Source organism: Phalangium opilio, unplaced genomic scaffold (genome assembly GCF_054372755.1).
Source record: "Phalangium opilio isolate 3A_F unplaced genomic scaffold, DU_Popi_V2 ptg000056l_1, whole genome shotgun sequence".
In the NCBI taxonomy this organism is placed as follows: domain Eukaryota; kingdom Metazoa; phylum Arthropoda; class Arachnida; order Opiliones; family Phalangiidae; genus Phalangium; species Phalangium opilio.
The window spans coordinates 5,380,223-5,393,636 of record NW_028324175.1 but is presented as its reverse complement, the minus strand read 5'-3'; the positions used below and the strand labels follow the sequence as shown (position 1 = coordinate 5,393,636).

The following is a 13,414-nucleotide window of genomic DNA, read 5'->3' as shown; positions in this document are numbered from 1 at the left end:
ACTCGGTTAATTTTGCAGACTTCAATCTTATTATTATTTAGTCTGCATTACTAAGCCTTTGATAGCAGCGCCTTACCAGGCGTCGCTTTATCCTTAATCTATGACCTACCTCAATCACTTCATGCATGGATTAACTAACGCTAGGGATTGTTCACTAACCGTGTTTCCCATGTAATTCTATCGTCAACTAAATGTTCCGAATTATTCCTTGATTCCCTTCTTCATTCCCCCAATTTATTGGACCAAAGCGGATGTTGATATAGCGCCAACTCTAGGCAAAATAAGTAGTTTTTGCCCAATTTAGGCAGGATTTCAATTTTGACGTCATGGAACACGTGATATTTGGTCCAATTTTCTTATAGCTTCCTGTTAATGATAGTAGCTGCTGCTAGGGGGCGTTTGGAATATGCATGCTTTATCTTTTGGGGGGAACGAACTATCCCTAGTGTTAGTTAATCCCGGCTTCATGACAAGCTCCAGTTCCTAAGTTACCAGACTTTACAAACTTATGGAACATATCTTATGAATTAACTTATGGTGATACTAACTCTCTAAGGTTAATTCTTTGCAACAGGAAACTGAAGATGGAGGGAAAAAACTGGTAACCCCAATGAAACGCAAAGCACCACCGACTTCTGATAAAAATACACCAGCCAGCGCTGTCAAAACACCGCGTTTACAACCAAAAGGTGTTATGCCATCGGTTAATTCTAGTGCTCCGCCTTCTCCCGCCATTGTTTTGTTTCCCGGTGTAAGTGCTACAGCCGTTCAAAGTTCGCCACGGAAACTTCTACTTAAATCCTCTCCACGAAAATACGCCAATTCGCCGGTAAATTATTTTATTTTTCTTTTATCTCTGGTAGTTGGTTAAGATTCACTTAACTTCTTTTTGGTTTCCTTCGAAATGACAACTTTAGAAACGTATTGCCCAAAATCAATGTGTGATTGCTAAACCTCGCACCATTTTATGCGAAATTCAAGAAGATCAACCTTCATTGAACATGCCCAGGTCTTCTATAACGTATATGGACTTTCAGGTATTTACTGCTATTTTTACATTTAGCATTAAAAATTGAACATTAATAAATTAATTAATTAAACATAATTAAAAACATTAGCTATAGTTAAGCCTAGTATTCGCTTATAGTTCGGCCTAGTGTTCGCTTATAGTTCGGCCTAGTGTTCGCGAATAGTTCGGCCTAGTGTTCGCGAATAGTTCGGCCTAGTGTTCGCGAATAGTTCGGCCTAGTATTCGCGAATAGTTCGGCGTAGTATTCGCGAATAGTTCGGCCTAGTATTCGCTTATAGTTCGGCCTAGTGTTCGCTTATAGTTCGGCCTAGTGTTCGCGAATAGTTCGGCCTAGTGTTCGCGAATAGTTCGGCCTAGTGTTCGCGAATAGTTCGGCCTAGTGTTCGCGAATAGTTCGGCCTAGTGTTCGCGAATAGTTCGGCCTAGTGTTCGCGAATATTTCGGCCTAGTGTTCGCGAATATTTCGGCCTAGTGTTCGCGAATATTTCGGACTAGTATTCGCGAATAGTTCGGCCTAGTATTCGCGAATAGTTCGGCCTAGTATTCGCGAATAGTTCGGCCTAGTATTCGCGAATAGTTCGGCCTAGTATTCGCGAATAGTTCGGCCTAGTATTCGCGAATAGTTCGGCCTAGTATTCGCGAATAGTTCGGCCTAGTATTCGCTTATAGTTCGGTCTAGTATTCGCGAATAGTTCGGCCTAGTATTCGCGAATAGTTCGGCCTAGTATTCGCGAATAGTGCGGCCTAGTATTCGCGAATAGTTCGGCGTAGTATTCGCGAATAGTTCGGCCTAGTGTTCGCGAATAGTTCGGCCTAGTATTCGCGAATAGTTCGGCCTAGTGTTCGCGAATAGTTCGGCCTAGTATTCGCGAATAGTTCGGCCTAGTATTCGCTTATAGTTCGGCCTAGTATTCGCGAATAGTTCGGCCTAGTATTCGCGAATAGTTCGGCCTAGTATTCGCGAATAGTTCGGCCTAGTATTCGCGAATAGTTCGGCCTAGCGTTCGCGAATAGTTCGGCCTAGTATTCGCGAATAGTTCGGCTTAGTATTCGCGAATAGTTCGGCTTAGTATTCGCGAATAGTTTGGCCTAGTATTCGCGAATAGTTCGGCCTAGTATTCGCGAATAGTTCGGCCTAGTATTCGCGAATAGTTCGGCCTAGTATTCGCGAATAGTTCGGCCTAGTATTCGCGAATAGTTCGGCCTAGTATTCGCTTACAGTTCGGCCTAGTATTCGCTTATAGTTCGGCCTAGTATTCGCGAATAGTTCGGCCTAGTATTCGCGAATAGTTCGGCTTAGTATTCGCGAATAGTTCGGCCTAGTATTCGCGAATAGTTCGGCCTAGTATTCGCGAATAGTTCGGCCTAGTATTCGCGAATAGTTCGGCCTAGTATTCGCGAATAGTTCGGCCTAGTATTCGCGAATAGTTCGGCCTAGTATTCGCGAATAGTTCGGCCTAGTATTCGCGAATAGTTCGGCCTAGTATTCGCGAATAGTTCGGCCTAGTGTTCGCGAATAGTTCGGCCTAGTATTCGCGAATAGTTCGGCCTAGTATTCGCGAATAGTTCGGCCTAGTATTCGCTTACAGTTCGGCCTAGTATTCGCGAATAGTTCGGCCTAGTATTCGCGAATAGTTCGGCCTAGTATTCGCTTACAGTTCGGCCTAGTATTCGCTTACAGTTCGGCCTAGTATTCGCGAATAGTTCGGCCTAGTATTCGCGAATAGTTCGGCCTAGTATTCGCGAATAGTTCGGCCTAGTATTCGCGAATAGTTCGGCCTAGTATTCGCGAATAGTTCGGCCTAGTATTCGCGAATAGTTCGGCCTAGTATTCGCTTACAGTTCGGCCTAGTATTCGCTTATAGTTCGGCCTAGTATTCGCGAATAGTTCGGCCTAGTATTCGCGAATAGTTCGGCCTAGTATTCGCGAATAGTTCGGCTTAGTATTCGCGAATAGTTCGGCCTAGTATTCGCGAATAGTTCGGCCTAGTATTCGCTTATAGTTCGGCCTAGTGTTCGCTTATAGTTCGGCCTAGTGTTCGCGAATAGTTCGGCCTAGTGTTCGCGAATAGTTCGGCCTAGTATTCGCGAATAGTTCGGCCTAGTGTTCGCGAATAGTTCGGCCTAGTGTTCGCGAATAGTTCGGCCTAGTGTTCGCGAATAGTTCGGCCTAGTGTTCGCGAATAGTTCGGCCTAGTGTTCGCGAATAGTTCGGCCTAGTGTTCGCGAATAGTTCGGCCTAGTGTTCGCGAATATTTCGGCCTAGTGTTCGCGAATATTTCGGACTAGTATTCGCGAATAGTTCGGCCTAGTATTCGCGAATAGTTCGGCCTAGTATTCGCGAATAGTTCGGCCTAGTATTCGCGAATAGTTCGGCTTAGTATTCGCGAATAGTTCGGCCTAGTATTCGCGAATAGTTCGGCCTAGTATTCGCGAATAGTTCGGCCTAGTATTCGCGAATAGTTCGGCCTAGTATTCGCGAATAGTTCGGCCTAGTATTCGCATACAGTTCGGCCTAGTATTCGCTTATAGTTCGGCCTAGTATTCGCGAATAGTTCGGCCTAGTATTCGCGAATAGTTCGGCCTAGTATTCGCGAATAGTTCGGCCTAGTATTCGCTTACAGTTCGGCCTAGTATTCGCTTATAGTTCGGCCTAGTATTCGCGAATAGTTCGGCCTAGTATTCGCGAATAGTTCGGCCTAGTATTCGCGAATAGTTCGGCCTAGTATTCGCGAATAGTTCGGCCTAGTATTCGCGAATAGTTCGGCCTAGTATTCGCGAATAGTTCGGCCTAGTATTCGCGAATAGTTCGGCCTAGTATTCGCGAATAGTTCGGCCTAGTATTCGCGAATAGTTCGGCCTAGTATTCGCGAATAGTTCGGCCTAGTGTTCGCGAATAGTTCGGCCTAGTATTCGCGAATAGTTCGGCTTAGTATTCGCGAATAGTTCGGCCTAGTATTCGCGAATAGTTCGGCCTAGTATTCGCGAATAGTTCGGCCTAGTATTCGCGAATAGTTCGGCCTAGTATTCGCGAATAGTTCGGCCTAGTATTCGCGAATAGTTCGGCCTAGTATTCGCGAATAGTTCGGGCTAGTATTCGCGAACACTTAATATTAACTAAGGAGAAAAACATTTAGAAGCTCCTATATTTCAAAATACCCCTCCTCATTGTTCGCTGAGCATTTCTTTCGTTACCTATGCTTGTTTCCTGCAATATGTCGTTATTGGAGAAAAAAAATAAAGAAATATTGCTAATATGGTGTGTTACCACGAACTTTGTTGTGACGTCACATGCTCTTATCTCTTACCAAAAATAAATAGGGGAAAGTGTCGGACTCTCTCCTTCGTCTGTGACATGCATTTGGAGGGGTGAATGCATACTCGCGAAATCTGTTTCATCCCCCTCGCCTATTCACCACGTACCTAAGATAATTTGTGATATTGCGCGTGAAGAAATAGTGCGGTTTTATTTTACATTAGTTGCTTTTGACTGAGGCTAACCGTGACCACAATTTAATTTGATGATGTACATGATTGTATTAATTTAGTTTGCTAATATTGATGTTATTTACTAATATTAAAACCATTTAGCTTATAATGACAACCCAGGGCCTAAGTTCGAACGAAATTCTGAAGGATTTTACCCATGAGTTTTTGAAATAAATGATGATTTGCGGCATTTTCAATTTATTTTCGGCGTGCTAACGTTTTAAACAAATTTTAACCTCGTTCAAACGCGAAAATAACACTAAAGAAAATAGAACAGAGCGCTGAGGTCCGAGGTTGTGACTCTTCCTTGAGATACGCCTATGCCAAATTGTCCCGTTTGGTGGCGTTCAAATTTGAATGGTTAAACACCTCTCGCGCGCTTGAGCGTCTCGAAATGCATGTCAAGCTAAGGCAAAGCAAAGAGGGTAGAAAGAGGGGAGTAGAAGCTAGCGGCTTTGGCAAGGCATTTTGGGTGTTCTCGCTTTTCCTTTTTATTTATTTGTTATATTTTCCTCCTAATATCCGGTTCACCGTATTTCAACCAATAAGAGGGTAGAGAAAGATGCGCGGGCACACCGGAAGCTTAGAGGTAAACTTTCAAAGCGAGAACACTCCAGCCAAGCCTTCTACTCCCCCTCTTTCTACCCTCTTTGGGCAAAGACAGGAAAATATGGCAGTCCGACACTTTCCCCTATTTATTTTTGCTCTTACCTTATTTTCAGGCGACCATATTGGCAGTCGCGAGACGTCGTCAGCTTGGGTAATACAAATTCGGGACCCAATATTGACGTCACAGTTTTTCCCCCCTAGCTTCGTGGTAGCACACTATAACTGTTGTTCTTTTAATTTTCTTATTTTTTTGCTTTGAAGCCACGGAGAAAGGTCTAAAAATGTAGAAACTAAATTTACCGTATTGCCAGGTTTCATTAGCAGCGTTCAGCTTGGTGTACCATAAAGGCGCCTTAGGTTACCGGTTCCGTATAAAAATTAAAATCCGACACTGAACCGAGAACTCGGTAGTGGTTGCTGAACGCACTTACACTTTTCAAACTTTGTCAAGAAAACAAGTAAGCGAATTCAGTTTTGTACTTATTGTCATGGAATATGATTTTAAATGGAAAATTTATTAACGAATAGGATTTTATTTTGCGCTTAAATACTTTTTAGTAGCATTAAAGCACTAACAGCTTATATTTTCACTTTGAAATATTTTTATAACGTCTTTTTCAAAATATAGAACTTAAGCCTCGGTTAATGAGAGCTGCTTTCTTTGAATCTTTCAAGTTTCAAGGCTGCAGCTAAGGCTTAAGGGAAGTAAAAATAGGGCGGGTTCGCTACTTCGCTGGGGGGAAAAAATTATTAAAAGTACGGTACAGACCCGTAATTAAGATAACCAGGGTTTCAAGAAACTAAGTTCGATTAATTCAAGAAATATAGGGTAATGTTTAAAGATTATTCCAATGCACCTCTTTTCTTCAGTCTGTTTTTCAGTCCCTTGGATATTTTTTACTATTAAAATAAGCTTCCATTAATGTGAAAATAGTCCTTGAGTAAAACATAGGTTAGTACCATAATAATAAATGTCTTTATTTCAAAATCTAGTTTCCAATATGCATCGCCAATTTACGTTTACCTAAAATACAACGGTAAGAGTTCAACTCTTTTATGGGGATGAAGCTAATCGCGCAAGAGGCCGCCGAGGTGCTAATAGGGCCATAGGGCGACCCGCCCGAGGCCGTGGGGCGGCGATCGGTCGACGACCTGGAAGGCCCTGGGCCGATAGCACCACCTGAAAGGCCCTGGGCCGATAGCTCCACCTGAAAGGCCCTGGGCCGATAGCTCCACCTGAAAGGCCCTGGGCCGATCCCTCCACCTGGAAGGCGACCTGGTAGGCCCAGAGGCCGTGGTATTGGAAGGCCCCGAGGCCGTGGTATCGGGCGTGGTATCATACCACCCCGAGGCCGTGGTATCGGCCGTGCTAGAGGATGTCGGTACGGCCAATCTGTACAATGGAACGGAAGACGAGTCCGTGGTATAAAAATTCATTTATTGCTTAAAGGTTAAAATTTACAATTATATTATACAATTCCGATTAAAGGGGGATCGTTGGAGGCTGCGCAATCTCAAGGCGATGAAATTGAAGGAGAACGAGCTCCAAATTAAAGTAATATTTCCAAATAGAGTGGTAAGACTGAAGTACAATGGTTGTGTTTATGGGGAATTTTTCAGTCATAAATGTTCTTTGACATTTTGCCATCCAGGTCAGAATAAAAGTCGTTGACGGATGACCCCTTAAATAAATGAATAAATAGGCGTAAATAAATACAGTGGCAAAACTTTCATAGAACATTTTCCACTCACGCACATAGCCCACTGTACTTTGGTTCTACCACCCTTTGGATGGGAGGGGGAAGAAATACTGTAAGTTTCTTAGCGAGTTATCGTCATTGATAACTATGGGCTTAAGGGTTTGTGCCCATCTCGTGTGTTAAATAACTTTATATTCATCTATGTACAGGGTGTTTTTGAAAAGTCTGGCCAAATTTAGGTAGCGTGTTCTTGGAGTCACTCCGAGTGAAAAATTCCAAAGAACCATGTACCTCAATTACGCCATTTCAGAGTTATGAGCTTTCAAAAGTAGCCCAAAAATCAACAAAATTGTGAAACTTGTCATATGGCTTGCTCATCTTGTTTTCGATTAAACGCTCAATTGCATAAGCCAACCGAAAGAAATGAGAGACTAAAGGTTTGGAAACAGAAGGGGGCGATTGTGTGTAGAAGTGTGCTGTCGCTAAGAAACATGTTTACATTTCATTAACACAGGTTGTTTTAATGGTCATTAACACAGGTACTTTTAATGGTCATTAACACAGGTACTTTTAATTTTGGGGTTACTTTGAAAGCTCATAACTCTGAAATGGCGTAATTTAGGTACATGGTTCTTTGGAATTTTTCACTCGGAGTGACTCCAAGAACACGCTTCCTAAATTTGGCCAGACTTTTCTAAAACGCCCTGTATATCTCTCGCTGCCATAACATCGTGTGTTATCATCTGCAATAACTAGCTAAAAAGTTACAGAATTTCCCGCAGGTCATGATTCTAATTTTAAATCATTTCCTTACAGGAGCACCATTTAGATTTGATCATTTTAATTGTTCTTTATCTTAAATATTTATTTAATTTATATCCAATTTTTTTTTTTTTCAATAATAAATTTCTTTTTTTTTTTGCAAATATTATAAATTGTTTTTAAATATAAAATCTCTCTTATTATCAAAATGTGTCAGACCTTTTCATTCACCCTTTACTGAAACGTGTATCTATTTTACATCATGACTTAAAAGGAAACACCCAAACTTTCAACATCACATCTACAAGAAGTCTGGGAATGTCAAAAGGGATATTTTTTCAGGATATTATTGAGCTATAAACAAGTCAACTCTTCATTTGAACCATTATCTTTTAAACACAAATTTATCGCGCAATTTTGCATTTTTCGTAAACCCAAGAACTGTTGTTTCCCACTAAAATCAAATTGCCTCGCTAAAATTTTTCAAATTTCGAGGTATTTTTTGGAGTTCAATAACAAAACTCAATGCATATTCCAGGGATTCAATGATACGCGGCAGTCTAATACGCGCACCATGAAACAACCATGAGTCTTCAGCCTCTCTAAACTCCGTCAAGGTCATTTTCCAGGTAATTTCACATCTCTAAGGAATGCATACAGCCTCATATCCGTCATTAATTTCTATGAGTGATTTGTGGGCTGGGCTTGAACACTTCCCGTCACGATTAACTAACTGTCATTTCAATGGTCGATGCAACAGCTAGGCAGCGAGATGGATTATTCGCATCATAAATTTCGTCATACATAATGATGAGTCTAGCTATTCCCACAAAATCTCCCTTTTGATGACGTTGCTGACGGAGACGGCGAAAAATACGTTAATCCTTTTTACCTCTGTCGCTATGACCCGTCTCTTCTTTCATGCCCCCCCCCCCCTAGGGAAGGGGGTCGTGGACTTTGACGTGCGCCCAATACACCCTGTTCTCTATTCCTGCTTTGAGCGTCGAAAGTTTTGCACGCGCATCCTTCATCCATGGTACTCATTTTGATAAAGACAAAGGACACGGTGGCATAACTTACTTTCCCGGTGAGTCGGTGACTGATATAATTGATCTTCAATCATAATAAACAATCCGAAATTTCACCATACAATTTATTTAAAAACTAAGACCTACAAAGAAGTTTTCTTTCTTTCAAAGCGTTAGTTCTCCGTTTATCTCAAGTTGTAGTGGCCAAAAGAGCCCCATGAAAGTAAATTAGCCAAATTGTTTAAAGGTGGCAATAAACAAGCCTATTTGGAAAAGGTAGCAAAACTTTACAGTTCAAACCTATCCAATTTAGTTGAATTTAGTAATATTTTGTAAAAGCGGTTAATGTTTTCCGTTGATAATAACAAAATCATGGTGATACTATGGGACTAACTAACGCTTAGAAATTCATTTTATCCCTAACCTGGATACATAATTTATTTAAGAACTAAGTATTTAACACTTTAAAGGTTGTACCGTTGTTTTTAAAATAATCATAAATAAGGTGAGACCTAAGAAGATCTGTGTGTGTAGTGGTTGTAGAAGTGACAATCGCCAAGCGCAGAAACAGTACATGAAAGATGTAGAGTTTATCGCCTTTTCACAACCTAAGTGTAATTATGAAATTTGGACAGAATTGATAGGTTGGAAAGAATACCCAGTCTCAATTGGAAATATATATATATATATATATGACTGCTTTTAAGGCTTTTTGCTAACCCCCCCCCTTCCCCTTTTAAAAATTTAATCACTTTTCCGGTTCGCATCAAATTCTCGCTAGGGTGCGTTGTCACCAAACATTTCTCAGATATTCAGGCTTGCGTTAGTTAGTTCCATGGTTTCAGAGAAAAGACTAGTGGCGCCCCTACACGCGGCGAAGGTAATCTAAAAATACGTTATCAAAAATCCAGAAATTGCAACTTGGATTTCCCGCGCTTTATTTAATAACTCCTTCGCTCGTCAACAGAAGGCGCCACCCCATCACATACGCCAAGGAGAAGAAGCGAAAAATCCCTCACAAAAACGTTCAAGCGCCGCCTTCCCCAATAGTTTAGGCTTAAATAGTATGTTATAATGTCTATGGTTTTGGAGCGTTTTCATAAAATCAATCAAGCGAGAAGTTATGGAAACAAGTTAGATCATTTATTGTTTGGAAAAATAAAACCAATATTAATTTTTACAAAAGTTTAAAATTTAATTAAAAATGGAACTGTAAATTTAAGGCCTTCCTGAACTGGCCTATAACTAGGTTCTTGGAGGAAAGCGTGGGCCAATGTTTGAAATAACTCAAAAATTTTGGCTTTAGGAATTTTAATTTAAAATCTAATTTAAAATTTTGGCTTTAAGAGTTTTAATTTAAAATTCAATTTAAAATCTAATTTAAAATCTAATCTAAAATCTAAATTTAAAATCTAAATTTAAAATCTAAATTTAAAATCTAAATTTAAAATCTAAATTTAAAATCTAAATTTAAAATCTAATTTAAAATCGTTCCGTGCATTCCGTTGAACACAGAGTTGACCACGTCTTTGCGCAACTCGTTATAAACGAATTATCCTTTGGCATTACTCCTTTTTTGCGTGTGTATTTATTAATTTTCAGAAACAATTTTAGTAGCCATCGGTTTCTTTAAAAATTTAAATCAAGAATAAAATCTTGATCAGAATTTTCAAAACTTTTTACACTAAGCCTTGGATTTCTTGAAGATCTTTAAACTTAGTTCTAGTTACAGTTTGTATGCCATTGTTTCGACTTTGAAAAAATGGCAGTTAAAGGCGCTACCCTTCGTGGATTCTATGGAGATTTTGGATTTTGTTGGCTGCAAACGTCATAAAGTAAAAACCAGACCTTTTTTTGTGAAACTGAACTCAATCTCATAGCGCTTTTAATATTTGCAGACGATACATGATTTTAGAACAGCTTATTCTATTAAATTTGCTCCTGGTTTGTTCAAAATTCGAGCTCAGCTATATTTAATATTTTTTTACTAACATTAATCGTGTAATTTAGATTATTACGTTTATCGAGCGAAAGTTTTGGAGGCACTTTTATTTGAAAATCCTAACCCAAACCACCCCATGTATAAAGAATGGGTCAAGTCTGCGAGTAACTTTAAAGTAAGAAAATAATCCTTTTTCTGTTGAAAATAAACGTAATAACTCGTCTTATTTGTAAAATTCTTTGATTTAGCGACAGTTTAAATTTTGATGACCTAATTAGTTTTGTAAACTTCTTCAAACTAGTGGCAAAAGCGATTGGTCCAATTTTATTGGTAAGAAGTGTACATTTTTATAATTTAATATTAATTGCAAATCTGGGGAAATTCTATTTAAGTTGTTTAAATGCGCGTCCACCGAGTGCGAGAAAGTAGAGACTCGGTGGGTCGAGCTTATTTCGAAATGCCAAAGCGTAAAGAAGTTTCATTTGGACAAAGCCTCGAAATTAATAAGAGATGACGCTTCATATGAGATCACAAGGTAAGGCGCAAAGTATAATAATTATAAATAATCGTGATTAAACCTGAGGTTTTAAAGGAAATATTCAACAATATCCTGTGAAAAAGAGATTGAAACAGCCTATATCATCTGCACTTGCGTTTGTAAGTTCATTTCTCCCAATGTTTCGTTTCATTTTTTATGTATCATGAACATTTTTCAGTTTTTGATGAAAATTTAAAATGTAGCGATCTAACACCGCAACAAATGGTAATTATTTAGAGGTGTGCGGGTCCACCTTATTCCCTATCGCCGGAAGTTAGGCTTACCTCGGGATTCGTGGAGGGGAGTAACGGGAAGAAAGTCGTCTGTCGTCTGCTACAGTACATATTTGAGAGTGTCTAGTTTCACCCCTCCGGGTGGAAATAGCCTACGCGCTATTCTCACCCCCCCTCCCGGGTGAAAATAGTCTAATTAATTAAAATATTTCAGGTAATGCCTGGACTACTTTACTAATTTGTAGTTGAAAACGCCGAGTTCCTAATATTCAAGAATCAAGAAAATTTTTAAAAATCCTCGTCAGTCCTGTGGACCACTGGCACTGACCCCTTTCGATTTCATTTTTAAACTGATCGTTTGCCCTGCACCACGGCCTTATTTCCCTCGCTGGTTATTTCCATCCCTGCATTTATGAAGTTTGAACAAAGAGAGTATAGGGGAGGAGTGGAAAGAGCGGAAAATCTTGTTCCTCTTTTCTACCGCGCATCTTCAATGCGCAGTACTGAGGCGTTTCCGTTTGAGCAATGCCTACGATGATTGCTTTGAGGCATTAAACGGTATCGTAGGTGGCGCGACTGAGCCGAAAACTCCCTCGTACCACTCATAGTCTCATAGATATGTTAAAAGGGTAGATACACCAGGGATAAGGGAGTTGAGATGGATTGGAAATGATGATGGGCGACCCGCGGCACCGTATCTCTCCCATTGAGTTCTAATATATGTATTTCTAGAATTTTTGTACTCGGATTCGTCGAATTTAGTTGCTTTATCATTAGTCGTTAGCGCCATCTGTCGCCTTACGTGAGAAGCTTGAAAGAATTTCCCACGATTTTGCGGGAAAGCGCCCCGCAAAATCGCCGGAGCTGGAGTTTGAAAATTAGGCTTAGGAAGAAGTAAAGCGCGAAATATGAAAGTTAGGTAGGATAATTGAAAAACAGTAAGTGGAGCCTAATAAATAAAATTTGATATATAATAAATGGAATATTGGTCAATTTCTTATTAAATGCGTGTTTTTACTTGGGATTTATATGTTATTAGTTATTAAAGTAACGCATAATGTGAAAATGTATTAAATTTTAAAATGGGTCGATAATGCTCAGTAGACAAGTGTGTCAACATTGATAGAAATAAAAATGTTTGTGACATAAGTATATACGCATAGAAAATTAATAAATATTTAGATGGTTCAACCCTTTGTGAACTGTACCATTGAGATTCCCTACAAAAAATTCGGAATTACCAAAACAATGGTTTCAGGCTATTAATGGAATTGAATGGACTCCAAAAAAGACATTTGCGGTGGTCATTTTTGTCAAGTTGACTATCACGAAAGCTCAAAAATACATATACTATCGGTTAATGCAGTTCCTTCTCTGTTTTTACTCGAATCTAGCAATTTACTTCCATTATCATAGCGGTTTCTAAACATTTCCTATCTATATTAAGAAATTATAGCAGACGCCATAGTAACAAATGTGTGTTTTTAAGTGAAATAGATGGCGCCACCACCTAATGATAAAGTTATCCGTCCGTCCCATAATTTCAAAAACGATGGTCGCGCGATCGCGAAAACCCGATATCCAAATAGAACTCTAGAAAGATATATGTTCTGGACTCAATTATCTCTCCCAATGTACCTGGCGCACGCCCCTACCCTTCGGTAGGCGATTGGTAAGCGCTGCCGCGTAGCGCCATTTTATTTGTATGAGAACTAGCTTCTATTTTTAAGATAGAGGGAGCGCCCTTTACAATTTCGTCCAGTACGACCCTACCTAACCGCTGAGGTAGCTGGGAGGACTACGGTGCCGTAGGTGGGGGTACACAGGCAAAACTATAGGTATGGGGGTTTCCACTCCATTCCTCTCTCCTTGTACCACTAGTATAATTTAGGGGGCCGGGGCAACATTGTAATTTAGCCTTGTGGAGCGGGGGAGCTTCCACTCCTCCCCTATACTCTCTTTGGTTTGAAAATTTGTTGACCAATAAGATTCGCGAAAGCCACGCGCATTCGGAGGCGGTTGAATATAAAAACGCCTAACCGGTCGTGATTCAGTTTAGTTAGCGATTTGACTTGTGATTTTG

General features: G+C 40.1%; 3 protein-coding genes across 3 annotated transcripts in view; 2 read left to right on the top strand and 1 right to left on the bottom strand.

Moving 5' to 3' along the window:
* Positions 1-13,414, top strand: part of LOC149668161 (protein regulator of cytokinesis 1-like) — a 50,897-nt gene that overhangs the window by 7,036 nt on the left and 30,447 nt on the right. Inside the window, exons 8-9 of the mRNA XM_089841243.1 lie at positions 575-829; positions 918-1,037. Of these exons, the coding sequence (XP_089697369.1) occupies positions 575-829; positions 918-1,037 (375 nt within the window). The remainder of the gene's footprint in view (positions 1-574; positions 830-917; positions 1,038-13,414) is intronic.
* Positions 6,414-13,414, bottom strand: part of LOC149668158 (uncharacterized) — a 66,623-nt gene continuing 59,622 nt past the window's right edge. Inside the window, exon 8 of the mRNA XM_089841047.1 lies at positions 6,414-6,521. The gene's annotated coding sequence lies outside the window, so the exon portion shown is untranslated. The remainder of the gene's footprint in view (positions 6,522-13,414) is intronic.
* On the top strand, positions 10,204-13,397 carry LOC149668165 (uncharacterized). Its single transcript, XM_089841041.1, has 8 exons — positions 10,204-10,453; positions 10,517-10,562; positions 10,629-10,735; positions 10,809-10,890; positions 10,953-11,095; positions 11,153-11,217; positions 11,277-11,323; positions 11,546-13,397. The coding sequence occupies exons 2-8, from the start codon at positions 10,524-10,526 to the stop codon at positions 11,567-11,569; spliced, it is 507 nt and encodes a 168-aa protein (XP_089697167.1). The 5' UTR covers positions 10,204-10,453; positions 10,517-10,523; the 3' UTR covers positions 11,570-13,397.